The 14,387-nt window shown below is 39.8% G+C and overlaps 1 protein-coding gene across 1 annotated transcript; it reads left to right on the plus strand.

Annotated features, from left to right (window-relative positions):
• Positions 1–5,026: 5,026 nt before the first annotated feature.
• sh2d4bb (SH2 domain containing 4Bb) lies at positions 5,027–11,915 on the plus strand (the record flags this gene model as incomplete). The annotated part of the gene is made up of 8 exons (XM_081392730.1): positions 5,027–5,189; positions 6,209–6,368; positions 6,538–6,691; positions 7,813–7,951; positions 8,049–8,358; positions 8,583–8,710; positions 10,271–10,491; positions 11,823–11,915. 8 exons carry the CDS (start codon positions 5,027–5,029, stop codon positions 11,913–11,915), a joined length of 1,368 nt encoding a protein of 455 aa, XP_081248856.1.
• Between the last annotated feature and the right edge of the window lie 2,472 nt (positions 11,916–14,387).

Here is a 14,387-nt window from a genome sequence, read left to right on the forward strand (position 1 = left end):
ATGCCTATCTATATGCTGGTTCCACTAAGGCACAGCTGGCGCCGCCGATGACAGACTCTGACAGAGGCTTCCTCTGGAGAATGACCTGCAGGAGGCGAAAGGGGACGTGTCCTTTGAGGTAGCGAGGAGAAAAGCAGCAGGGTTCTTCTGCGACGCCAAAAAACTGATTCACACACTGTGAAAAGAAGGTTTAGTTTCAGTCACTTAGGCTGCTGCCTCCATCATATTATGTAGAAAAGGACGTATGTGTGACCTTTGCAGAGTAAATGAGATCTGAATACGGAATTAGAGGCATCAAGCCAAGCACAGTGTGACTGCTGCGTATGTGTAGATTATTACCTCCCTGTCTTCTCTCTGTCTGTTTCATCCCCAGGTCAAATTGACATGCCATGTCAACCAGTCTGTGTCACTATTGTCTCTCATTTTCCTCCACTTTCATTTCCTGCGCCGTCTGAGCTGTTCTCATTAGCACTCACAGGAAGAGTCTACCGGATGGGGCTCAGGCCGGTTGGACCAATTCTGGGTGCAGTAATTATGTTTTGAGAGGAAGGCAAGGGCACAGACTTACTACTAAGGATGTGTTACAGCACCTCACTGTGGTTGCACTGAAAAACAGCGGCCTCTAGTGGACACTGCTGGACACAGTAACCCACAATCCCATAGTTCCTAGCGGTGGTAGACAGCTGTCATTTCATATCTCCTCCGCTCCATCTTTCATTTTATAACAAGTGACTATTTTTTACGCTCTAGCCTGCATTCAAACACTCTATGACAGCAAAGATCAAACAAGTGCAGCGTATGTGACTGCGCCGCATTAATAAACACATACCAAGTATCAATTTGGATGTGAGATGCGCAGTGATCAGATGGAGTAAATAATCGTTATTTATTGGCCTCGCTCCTCCCAGTCCTCTACGGTCTATAAGGGCCATTTTGGCTTGACAGATCATCAGATGAAGATGAAAAGTGCTCCTGTTTTATTTAACAGCTCTGACATGAACATCCAGTGCACATCTTTGATAATGTTATGTACTGCAGTAGAATTTTTAAAAGCCACTGCTTACCGCATAATGGAAGCGAGGCCCTCTCAGGTCGCAAGTCTATGGGGATGAGTGGAAAGCCGCGGTGGGTTTGAAAGGGAAAGTAAATATACGCAGAGTGCTGGCTGCATATTGCGAAAGGCTAAATGACACAATTAGTCTCAATCTTCTGCCCAAATTCGCCCACCACGAATTAGCTACGTAAACACTGAGCTTTGGACAGGCATGACAGGGTTTTGTTTTTGATTAATAGCATTTGATAACGAGTCTCACTCTTAGACATGATTATTACATCAATGGCGCAATTAGCATTTGTGTTAGAGTTCTGCTATGAACGCAGGAGCCTCTTTGACAGGTTTCAGTAGATGTGAAAATATTATCGCTTCAGTAATTTTGAATGTTAAACGTTTCAGTTTAACTGCCAAATGCATTAATTTACTTCTACTCTCACATTTATGTTCATTCTCTTTCTTTCTCTATTCCTCTTCTCATTCTTTATTCTGTTTCTCTTGCTCTCGTTCCCTGTTCCCTTTGGCTAATAGTGACTAGGATGAATAAGTGACACTAGAATAATAGTCAGGAGAGAGAAGAGTAATTATGAGGTCATGGGGGTTTTATGCAGAACATGAAAAGCCCCTTGTAGAAATCAGGTCCAAAGGGCGGCAGGGGACGAGAGGTGAAGAGAGGCACGGAGATGAAAATACTGACGTCAGAAAGACAATTACACAGAACCAGTGTTGGGAAAGCTCTTATTATCTGTTCAAGCAAATAAATGTCGGGTGAAACTACTCTTTTTGTACAATTGACATACGAATTCATACAAAATTGCCACCTCGTAAAATTGTTACCTTTTCCTCGTGAGATTAGGTTGGTAGCCTACCAATGTTGTAGAAATAAAACAAACCTGCAAAAATATGTTTTCTATATATCATTTTTAATTCGTGTTTTTACAAATATATATCATTATTTTATTTTTCGACTGCACTTGACTCTTGAGAGTGTTTTTAATGTCAAGTTAATGTCAAACCCTTACTGCCGAGGGTCTTCAACCCTGCTCCTGGGTACCCTGGCTGCATCCGAAATCACATACTTTCCTACTATATAGTAGGCGAGAAACGGTATGTGATGAGAGTAGTATGTTTAAATTCACAGTACTCATAAAAGAGTAGGAAATGGTCACAAAATACTCAAATACTCAAAAGAGTGTGTTTTGGACTCAGCCTCCGTCCTTCCATCCAAACATGAAGCGAATATTTTCAAAGTTTGAAAAAATAAATAATAACAATTAGGTGCTTTTCCATCAAGTTATTTGAGAGGATAACAGTGGTATTGGTAACCAACAGTAAATAAGACAACATCAGCGTAAACAGACGATTAGTCATGTGGGTTTAATGTTCGCTACGTCAGAATTTATTCAGCAAATGCGTTTCCATCTCCCATCATTCGCATTAACTCTTTTTCGCACAAGTCAAAAACCACCTCAAGCTTTTTTTTTTTTGCCATTTCCATCACTCGTTTCTGATGTGATATTTCAAAATGCACATAAAAACAGGGTGATGGAGCGCATTCTCGTATGTAGCGCATTTAGGTTCAATTAATTCTAGTTAATAGGTTTGTCTTAAACTAGGGGTGTCCAAAATCGGTCCTTGGTCCAATGGCATGGTGTTGCCCTCAAGCAACAAACTACCTTTTTGGACCTCTCACCACCCCTTTTGTTTGGGGATGGAGCAGTCCTTTCAGAAAGCAAAGCCACATGGGACACAGTGCCACCGATTGGTAATATAAATATCACTTTTTAACATGTTTAAATTGAAATAACTTAAAATAAAACTCAAAGAATATGCATTATGTATCTAGTTGATGTTTTTATTATGCTGCCACAGAGAATGATGGGAAATATATATTAGTCACTATCATATAGTTTAGAGCCTATCAGCTCATAAATGTATCTCTCTTCTTCATTAGCAGTAAACATAATGCATACAAACTACATTGTACTGTCAGCATTCAGAAATACTTTGTGGTGGCGTTCATGTGCGTTCAACTTGTAACATTCTTTCTGACATGACTTGAATGCACCAATAGTCAATGTTTGATACTTACAGGAAATGGACACAAGAACATTTTACTATCTACTGATCTACTATCTACTGATACTTACAGGAAATGGACACAAGAACATTTTATGGGTGGAAGGAAAATGATCGAGCAGTTAGGGTCGTTCCCTCTGATAGTAAGGACAGTGAGCTTGCGGAGGGTCATTTTATGATGGATATATTATCAGGGACCCCAAACTCCCAAAAATGGGGTGAAATATTTTTTTGCAGACAAAATAAAATTTCATGTCATCGAGGGTTAACTCCAACTTGCCTCAACACACCTGCCTGGAAGTTTTTAGAATGCCTAGTAATACCTTGATTAGCTGGTTCAGGTGTGTTTAATTGGGGTTGGAGCTTAATTCTGCTGAACAGCGGCCCTCCATGAGCAGGACTGGACAGCCCTGTCTTAGGGTACGTTTACACGACAACAATATGCTTAAAACTGAGAGTTTTCCGCATAGAGACGACACTATTGTCAAACCGATCCCCATTCACACGGATCTGCGAAAACGACAAAAAAAACTCTGTATTCTGCTGCCAGGCCATTAAAGGGAAATATTGAACACATAATACTCATGTGCCTGACGTCATCGTTTTCACAAATTCACATTTTTTGTCGTTTCTAAAGTTTGCGTTTTCAGGCACACAAAACGCCTGGCCAGAACGCATAAAAAGTCTTCCGCTTTTAGTTGAAAATGGTGTCGTAAAACAGCCCCTAAGAGGTTGTTTAAAAACCCATTAATTTAATTAAAAATAATAATTTGATAGAGGTACAGAATGAAGGTCCACCGCATTCCACAAGGATCCAAGATCCTTATCCAAGATACTTGATTTCTGTTCTCGATGTGGGCGATGCAATCAGAGCAGTATTTATCGGGCACAAAAGTAATAAAGGTGCCAATTAGACGGATGGCATTTAAACAGCATGTGAACAGATAAATGTAACCAATAAAACTGAAAACCGAGGCCATGCAAATTGTACTTGTTGAACCAACGTCCCTTTAAGACAAGTCAGAACATTATTGTCTTCTCAAGGACTATAATATCCAGGGTGAAAAGAGGGGGCGTGGGTGGGTCAACACCATCTGCTAGTGCAGGGTTATTGCAATATGAGTCGCAGATGTAAGATTATACCATGAAAAGGTAGGAAGAAAGGGACAGGTCAGATAACATGCCACACAAGCACATAAATACAACTGTGTATACCAATTAATCTCAAATTTTCGTGTAGCAATCATAATTACTTACAAATGTTTCTCTCGTAATAGAATGTCTGTTTCAGAATTTAACCTTGCTGAGTAATTGCTTGCAAAGTAATTATTGTGACAGAGGTGTAGCATAAGAGAAAACTATTTTTGAATGAGGCAATTAATCTAAAATCACATCAGCAGATATATCTTAACCTGAAAATGAACTAAAAAAAAAAAAAAAAAAAATGTAGAACTGTCACACACAGGTAGTTGTGTCAGACACACCTGGCATGTAGGATCACAGCAGGAGACAGACAGAGGGCGGAGAGGGTGAAATTAAACCCCATATAAAGGATCTAAACGCAAGAACAAAACACCATTGCAGGATGAGAGTAGCGGAGAGACAGAGACCATACTCGGGTCAAGATTAAAGGAAGGGATGCATTTGTGATCAACAGTTGTCGAACAGAGAGGTATATAAAAAGGAGGGTGAAAGGAAAGAAAGTCTTACAGTAGTAATGCCGCACTCAAATAGAGACTTAGATCAGCTGTGCATTACACTGAACAAACCCTAGGCCTTCCTCAGCCATTGAATACTGATCCTGAGAGACAGACATACACTTGGACTTACAGTCTGCAGTGACTAGACAAAGGTCAGACGATTCCGAGAAGGACATATACTTGGCAATCCGTCAGGATGATGCAGCAGATTCTTCAGGATATGTATATAGAGCCCGACCTGTTGGCTGAACTCAACGAAGAGCAGAAGCAGATCCTCTTCTATAAGATTCGGGAAGAGCAGGTCCTGCGCTGGAATAAGAGGGAGGGAAGAGACACCAGCCAAGCTCTAAACAAGAAGAGTGAGTCCAGTGTGTGAGAGTGAGAATTTGTACCTTTATTTGATCATGTCTACGTGTTTTTTAATAAACAGTGGTTCAAAGTATTTTGACATTTATGCCACATCTAAAAATGTATGATGTATGTCTTTGCATCTAATGATTAGCCTACATAAATTATCAAACCAAGTGGCATTAATTAGGGAAAGATAACACAAGTATACTTTTCAAACCAAATAATAGAAAAGAAAATGAGTTCTGAAAAAAGCTCTTGAACTATTTGGTATTTTGATCATTTGTAATGCAAAATTCTGAAATAATTTCATTTAAAATATCATTCAATGATATTGAATAATATCCCCCCCCCCCCCCCCCCCGCAATGTTATGTCGGTTACTTTAATTGCTTTCACATAGGGTTAATATTTATGCTCACCAAGGCTGGAATTATTCTATAAAAAATACAGTAATATTGTGAAATATAATAATTTATTTCTATTTTATTACAATATTTATATATAGCTATTGCATTTATTGTCTCTTGTGGCCAGTTTAATGCATCCTTGCCGAATAAAAGTAATTAATTTCTTTCAGAGAAAAAAAAACGATCACCATAAGTTATCGTCACCTTTTGGGGAAATCAGTCTACAAATGGCTTACTTATATCTCTACATATTGAAGGGGATTGGAGAAAGTATTTTAGAAAGTACATCTTAACAAAAATCAACTTTAAGGAAGTGGTGCAAATGAGCTGGATTAGGATTACATCATGCAGCATGTTACATCATGCATCAAAGGACACCAAAGATTGTGTCTGTGCACTGACAGCTAATGTCCGCTTGTTTTCAAAAGTTCCTCCATTATCTTGTTCAGTTGTCATGTTCCCGCAGCATACAAAGGATCCCAGTAGGATAATCTCTTCCAGCTTTGTCGCGCCGTCTGTGTTATTTCGTCTTTATCTTATCTGAATTCGGTCTGATGGGTCTGGAAAGTGTGTTTCCTCAAGCTATCATTTCACTGTTTGCCGTGTGGTGTCTTTTCCCAGGCGACCGCAGAGGCATTCAGTGGCTTCTGGGATCAGATGGAGAGGTATGGGTATGGGTTATGGGGGAGGCCCCGGGGGACAAGCCCTTTGAAGACATCGTGGAAGAGCTGATGGAGGAGAGAGCCAGGAAGCAGGCCCAGCGAGAGGCACAGGAACTCCGGTGAGAAAACCATGGGACAGGGTCAAGGGACGGGTGCAGTGGGACACTGAGGGTGGGTGAAGATTGACAGATGTGATTCATCTAAAAATTGAGAGCAGGGGGTGGTGATAATGATAGAAATACAGGGGGATAGAAAGTGCATCACTCAAGCTCTGCTGAATTTCCTGAGGCGTGTGAAGGAGGCAGAGATTGAAAAGAAGTTTCGAGATGCCATGGCAAAGGAGAAGGCTCGCTTCGTGGCAGAAAAATGGAAGGAGGAGACAGATGACAGAAAGGCAGCCAAGCAGGAAGAAGAGGAAGATCGCATTAGAGAGGAACTGAAGGTGGGTTTGGCTGGAATATGTTCCTTCAAATAGATATGACAAAACCACAGAATATTTTATGCAACTTTTGAAAGGGGGACACAGTTCTAAACAAACCATTGAATAAAGCTTTATGCCTCGTGTCCTCGGGTTTTAAAGACACAAAAACAAACACACATTCACACCAGAGGCCTTTCCTCCGAGGAAACAAGGGAGGCAATGCCTCCTCAAAACAACTGGATGAAAAAACAATCCACAATACAAAAATAAAACAACACAAATATTAGAAAATAGGACATTAAAGTGAATGAATCATCTAAGGTAACACTGTCCCACAGCGAAACCTGTGTCTCTCCTGCCTCCCCTGAATGAAAATAACAGCTGAACATCAGTTCACAAATAAACTAAATTCGTTGCTGCATTGCTTAGTTTGGAATAAATGTGAAAATGCTTAAAACACTATTTTAATGAGATTTATGGTTTTAATAAACACAACATTAATTACATTGTTAATGTAAAAATACAATATATATATATATATATATATATATATTTTTTTTTTTTTCTCAGTGTAAATAATGTTTATTTAACCAGGAAAATGTTGACATGGAGTATAAATAAGACATGAATTTACTTTTTTTTAGTTCCATTTTTTGCCGCCTCATTTAAGAACACCACAGCACACCACTGACTCATACATATTTACTTTATAATACATTTACAACCCCCCCAAAAGAGCATAAAAATCTTGATCTTGACGGCTCAGTTGTGACAAAAGATCCAATAGTTAAGGCTCCTTGCATTTATTCTTCAACCAGGCCTTTAATAATGGCCTTACAATAGAGACTGAGGTTAATTAGGCTTAATTGCTATGTGCTCCATGTTCTGAGAATTAATTATTTAAAAGTTGGCAACCTCTCCGAATGTAGATAGTGATCTCTGAGACACAAGGCCAACATTTGTACGCCTGATCTATAATAGAGTTGAAAGCACTGATGTTTGGGTTAATGACATTGTCCACCGAAATAATCATTTATATTCCCAGCTTAATGGCACCGAAAATGAAAAAACTAAAGCAAGCTGCGGCGAAACTTCTGTGCCTTTGTGTTAGCAAAGGCTGATTCTTTCCCCTATTCTCACAGAAATATGAGGAGGAAGAGAGACAGCGAGGCGAGGAAGAAATCCGCCAAACTGAGGAGAGGAGAGCAAAGGAGCTGTACATCTCTCTGAAGCAGGAGGAAAAGAGGAGTGAGAGAGATGACAAAGAATGGCAGGAACAATGTGAGAGAACAAACGGAATGGGAGAGAAAATGGGAACTTTGGCTGCTCTAATATAAAGTAGCTTATTTCTATTCAAATTTCTCTCCAATTCCCACAGTACGACGCTCCAAGGCGGCGGATGAGGAGATGAAGTGCAAGGCACGATGGGCTAGAGATGAATACAAGCGCCAGTCTCTGCGGGCTATCGAGAAGGGCCTGGTGGCTGGACTCAGCGGCCTGTTCCATAAGACGCACCCGAACGGATCGGGTCACAACCGACGGCACGGCGCGGTCATTGAACATCCGACCCCTCCAGCTGAGGCCAGCCATTCACCCGTAACAAGTACTGGCCAACTCACTTCAGGCCATTACAGGCGCCGACAACACCGACGTTACAGCAATCCAGTCACACAGTCACTCACTGAATGGTAAAATCAATAATCAAATCAATGATAATTGATCCCAACCATACCTTATGCATTTGTGTTGAGTGTGATATTATTTTTATTTTTTTAAGTTGAGTAGCATAACTTGCATTCCAGACAAAACACACCACTCTCGTACTCTAGTCTGTTAAGTGAACAGTCAATTAAGTGAAACAACATTTGAAGGCTAACCGCACATCACAAAACTGTTTTCCAATGCCTTTCAGCCCAGTTTGGATTCGTCCACCTCGGCCAAACTCTCGAGAATCCATCATTCGCTGGTTTAAAGAGGAGCAGAGACCGAGACGAGCGGGTTATGAGCGAAGCAGCAACACCATCGCCCCCTGGTTCCACGGTAAAGAACGCTCTTAAGGACCTTTCACATCTTACGTCAGGGCTTCAGCACAAGAATCATCCAGCACTTTGACCTCCACACGACGTGTAAAGGAAGGGCGATTTCAGGAGATAGTAAACTAGAATTCGTTCCCTCGCTTTAGTAAACGTTGAACTAATTAGTTCCCTCATTTTGATTGAACTTAAACAAAGGGAACAAATTATTACAATGTGTTCGTGATTTAGTAAAAGGAGGGAGGAAATTATTATACAGTGCGCACAATGTATACATTGTGCGCACTGTATAATAATTTCCTCCCTCCTTTTAAGTATTAAGTATACTTAAAACGATGGGACGAATTAGTAAAACGTGCTGACATATTAGTAAGTTGTAGGAACTAATTGTTAATTCGTGGCCATGATAAACATTTTCCCCTGCAAAAATGTTTTTCTTAAGTAGAAAATCCAGCCCGTTCTCATCCTAGGGCGTCATATATTGACGCTTTTGACATTTCGTCGACATCGAATGCACATGGCACCCTTTAGCGTCAATATGAGACGCAGATAGAAATGGGCCAGAAGGCGCCTCCTAGCCGTCTAACCCTAACCCTACACCACACCTAAATCTACCCATAACCGAACAAAGCTCCATGTGCGTTCGATGTCGACGGAATGTCAAAAGCGTCAGTATATGACGCCCAAGGATGAGAATGTGTTGTATAAAAATATAGAGTTACGTTCTATTGTAATAATATTTTACAATATTAGCCTACTGTATTTTTTTGTCAAATAAATGCAGCCTTGGTGAGCATAAGAGACCTCTTTCAAAGATATCAAAAAACCTTACCGACCCCAAACTTTTGAACAGTAATGGATAGATAGATGAAAAAGCACAAGACACAAAATCATGTAGGCTTATAAGAAATTACAAGCGAACGTGCAAAGCTAGCAAAAGCTTGCGAAAATAGACACATTGTGAGAACTGTCTGTTGACCATTGACTGCACTTCAAAAGGTCAGTGGCAAACGGGGTCATTTGAAGTTAGAGTTGAAATAGTTTGAACTTTAAGTGGCACATTACAACGCTTGACCGGCGCTAGGGTAACACTGACGCTGCACTCCACAGTGTTCAAATGCATTGGGGCAACGCTGACAGGAGTCTTTTAGAAATGGACTCACAGTTCAGTCACAGTTTAGTGGGAACGAGCAGTAGTTCAGTGGTTGCACTGAACTAAACATTGATTAAATTGAGAAAATAATAATGAAAGTGACAGAGAGAGGAGGAAATAGGCAGACAGAAAGACTCAATAATACAAAGCTTGTGTCAGGATGAGTGGAGCCACAATGTGGCCTCTGATTGGACAATGATAAGATTAACGACCATCTGAGTGACGCTATTCGACCAGGAAACACGAGAACGCTGCCAGCGTCACTCCAAGATCAGAGCACAACACCTGCACTTCCAGCTGCACTCTCACTCAATATCTCTCCATATCTGCCTCCTCCTGTCTGTCACTCTGCCTCCTCCAGTCTCTGGCTCTCCATCTGTCTTTCTCACTGTCACCCATCTCTAAACCCTGCAGGAATAATATCACGACAGGAGTCAGAGGCTTTGCTGACCAATGCCGCAGAAGGCTGTTTCTTGGTCAGAGTGAGTGAGCGGATCTGGGGCTACACGTTGTCCTGCCGCACCACCTTTGGCTTTAAGCACTTCCTCATTGACGCCTCGGGTGATTATTACAGCTTCCTAGGCGTTGACCAGAACCGTCACGCCACCTTAGCTGACCTCATTGACTTCCATAAGGTAAGCCCTCTTTCCTGGAGTAGACAAAGTCTTGGAAGGTGATTTAAGAGATTGCTAGCTAGCAAGAAATCGAACACGATATGTCTATTAAACTAAAGGACTCATAATATGTGTTAACAAAATGTTACTGTTTGACACTCTCCTAATTAAATGATTTTTTTAAACGTGATGAGATATATTTTATCAAACAAAGATAAACTAACACGATAACAACATTGGCTAAAAAAAATATATATATATATAAAATGTACACACAGTATATACTGTCATTTAGAACTTTTGGTTCAGTAAAAAAATGTTTGAGTGAGAAATAAATACTTTTATTCAGTAAGGACTAGGGGTGTAACAAGACCCTCATGTCACGATTCGATATAGGCTAACGATACTGAACTCACGATACGATATTATTGCGAAACTCCAAGACATTAAATTTACATTTACATTTTCATGAGTAAATTTACTGTTGATTAAAATGGTAAATTTGATATTACATTGTGGGTGTAAATGAATAGGCTTGGACTTGATGCTGGTAACCCAATGCACCGGACAATGGTGACCCCTGAATAAAAATATTCCTGATTCTGAAGCTGAAAATACAGAATTATTTTAGATGAATATGCTTGCACTGTGTCACTGACTCGATATGTTACCAGTAAAAAGTGGCCTACATTGTTTTAAATATAAGATATTTGGCATTATCATGACCCACAAATATTCCCCCATTGCATTATTATACATTATATTCAACATTATAAATAGTTGTTTAATGTAGTACTAACACTAAAACTCTGAACACTTGATTTTTTTTTCTCACAGTAATTTTCATTTTGGGTGAACTATACACAATACATATTGTCACTATCCACGGTATATTGTTACACCCCTAGTAAGGACTCATTCAATTAATCAAACGTAACAGTAAAGACTTATTTCAAAACTTTCTATTCATCAAAGACAATGTATGACAGTTTCCACAAAAATATTAAGCAGGACAATTGTTTTCAGCATTGATAATAAAAAGAAATGTTTCGTGAGCATCAAATCAGCATATTAGAGTGATTTCTGAAGGATCATGTGACACTGAAGACTGGAGTATAGATGCTGTTTCTGAACTTTTTCTGTATTCTGAATACTACAACTGTCGTAGCACGACTGACAAACAAGCTCACAGGGCGATCGCAGAACCCATGGGGCATAAGGAACATAAACATGGCGAGCACACCTGTCCTTCCATCTGTGCGTTTGATGCAGAGACTTGATAGTGTTGCTAATGCTTACCTGTCCCAGGACTGATGTTGATTTCGATGGCTGATGGTCTGCTTTTCCTCCAGGAGGAAGCAATCACCACGTCTGGAGGAGAACTACTCCAGGACCCCTGCAGGCCGAAAAGCTCCACAACTGACTACGGAGGGCTTTTTATGTGAAACTCAATTTGACTATACCATATTTTTTGCATGTAATATATATCATAACATATACACTGCACAGCTTCTATTTGTTGTCTGCCAAGCTTCTTCTGTCAAATGTAAATAAACACTTTTTACTTGCGTTAATTTGCTTATTTGGTTTCAGTGTGGGTGATAGTAAAGGTGCAGTCACATCAGACTTCAAGCATGTAAAATCATTTTTACCCCCACAAATATGGGCAACAGGATATGATGTCACACTCTAGGTCATGGATGGGCAATCCTCTCCCATGGCCTGATGGGATGGTAAAGTGTCTTATCGTATGCACACTTTGCTTTTTGCCTACTCTTTTATCAGTACTTTGAATTTGGACATACTACTTTTGTCACATAGCCTACAGTTTTTTACATAGGCCTACTATATAGTAGATAAGTATGCGATTTCAGATGCAGCCACTGTCTGGCAGTTTAGCTTCAACACTGATAAAACTCACCTGCCTGTAGCCTTCCTAGTAGTAATCCTAAAGACCTTGATCAGCTGGTTCCGGTGTGTTCGACTAAAGGAATAGTTCACTCAAAAATGAAAATTCTGTCATCATTTACTCACCCTTATGTTGTTACAAACCTGTATGAGTTTCTTTCGTCTGTTGAACTAAAGAAGATATTTTGAAGAATGTTGGTAACCAGACAGTTGACGATAACCATTGACTTCCATAGAAGGAAAAAAAAAATACTATGCAAGTCAATGGTTCAAGATACCAGCTTAAACTGGTCAATGTGGTATGTAAAACCCATCTTAAACCAGCCTAAGATCCTAGCTAGTCTCCCAGACAGTTCAGGCTGGTAGAGAGGTTTGGGGCATTATTATTATCATTATTATTATTTTGATGCTCAGACTGGAAGACCATATTAAACCTTCTTAAGCTTTTGAAAATTTAATTTAAATATAAAATAAAATAACCAGCGATTTATTTTCAGTTGTACAGGTCTTCTAATAGTTAAATATTGGTCAAAACATAGGTTGACCAAATGGAAACATTGGTACGCTACAAAAGAGGAACAGTCTATCCATATGCAAAGTGTAGTGTGACCACCTCACCCCCATAATGTTTCAAGTGCTAGTCTTTCCACCAATTTTCCAGCCTACACAAGTATCCCTCTATGATCCTGCATGTCCCTGAGCACCAACAGTTACTGACTACAGTCTGACTTCCCGCACAGTCACACAGAGGCATAAAGGAGATCAGATTTCTGAGAACTGCATGACTGGCCTTGCTAGTCTGCACATTGTTCAAGGGGAAGGAGCTATTTTAGATAGCAGTACCGGCAAAGACCTGACGAACACATTGAGCAGTGGAGCAGAGGTGCAGGGTGACAAACTACGATGAAAGACATCGGAAAAAAATCATGGGAAAGGCAGTTTCAGTTTACCCATATATTTCCAGTCAAGCGAGTGTTCTTCCGATGGCCATCAGCAATTCATAAGACTGTTGTGTGTTTATGTGTGTATCTTGGGGGGGGGAATGGAAAATGATATACTTGATATACCAGGGAGCCGATGACTGTCAGAAAATGGTAACAAACCCATTACACTGGACACAAAAGTCTCCTGTCAAGCACCAGCCAATGTAACATGATGCAGACATGCATTAAACTGACCCAATGATCTTCACAGCACCTGCTTTACCTAAAGAAAAACTTCTGCAATTACAACAATTGTAGAGCTTGTGGCCAAAAAACAAAATATAAATGTGCATTGCAAAACTGAGATATTCCATGAGTGTTCGAAACAACATTTTGCTCACTAGCATAGATCTGTAGCTACCAAACCACACTGCAACTTGACTTGCTAAAGAGAACACAAACAAAATTATCTGTTGCTACGACAGCCATATTGTTTTGGGGAGAAAAGAAAAAACACCTTTTTTTTTCATCCATGATTTGAAAATCAACTTGAAGCATTGGTGTGTCCCCAAACTTACCTTCAGAACATGTCAAAAGCTTTATATCGATAGATACGCTGTTAAAACAACAGTTTTCAGCATTATAATTCTTAATAATGGTGAGATAAAATGGGCGACCTTGGGAAATTTTTGTATATCTAGACTTGACATGAGACAAACAATAAAAAAAAAAAAAGACTTACTTGCAGACATATCTTAGGCTGTTACAGTTTGATTAGCCTGAAGTGTTTTCAGACCCTCTCCAATCAGCTTTCCTTCAACAGAATGGGCTATCACACAATCTCAGCCAGAAACAACTGAAAAGCAACCACGAGAAACCAACAAAACACAGAAAGACCTATACATTTTTGGTACTTGTCAAACAGAAAGATATTTATTTTGCTCAAATAGACCAGTTTGTGTGAAAACAATCATGTTTAAGGTATTAGGTTTATATAAAGAGGAACTAATGATCTGATTTTCCACGGTCTGGTGTATAGGTCTATAGTACGCTTCATTTTCTGTGCTATCTCTGTGAAATAGTGTG

This window comes from Scardinius erythrophthalmus (assembly GCF_964197995.2).
Source record: "Scardinius erythrophthalmus genome assembly, chromosome: 18".
NCBI lineage: Eukaryota > Metazoa > Chordata > Actinopteri > Cypriniformes > Leuciscidae > Scardinius > Scardinius erythrophthalmus.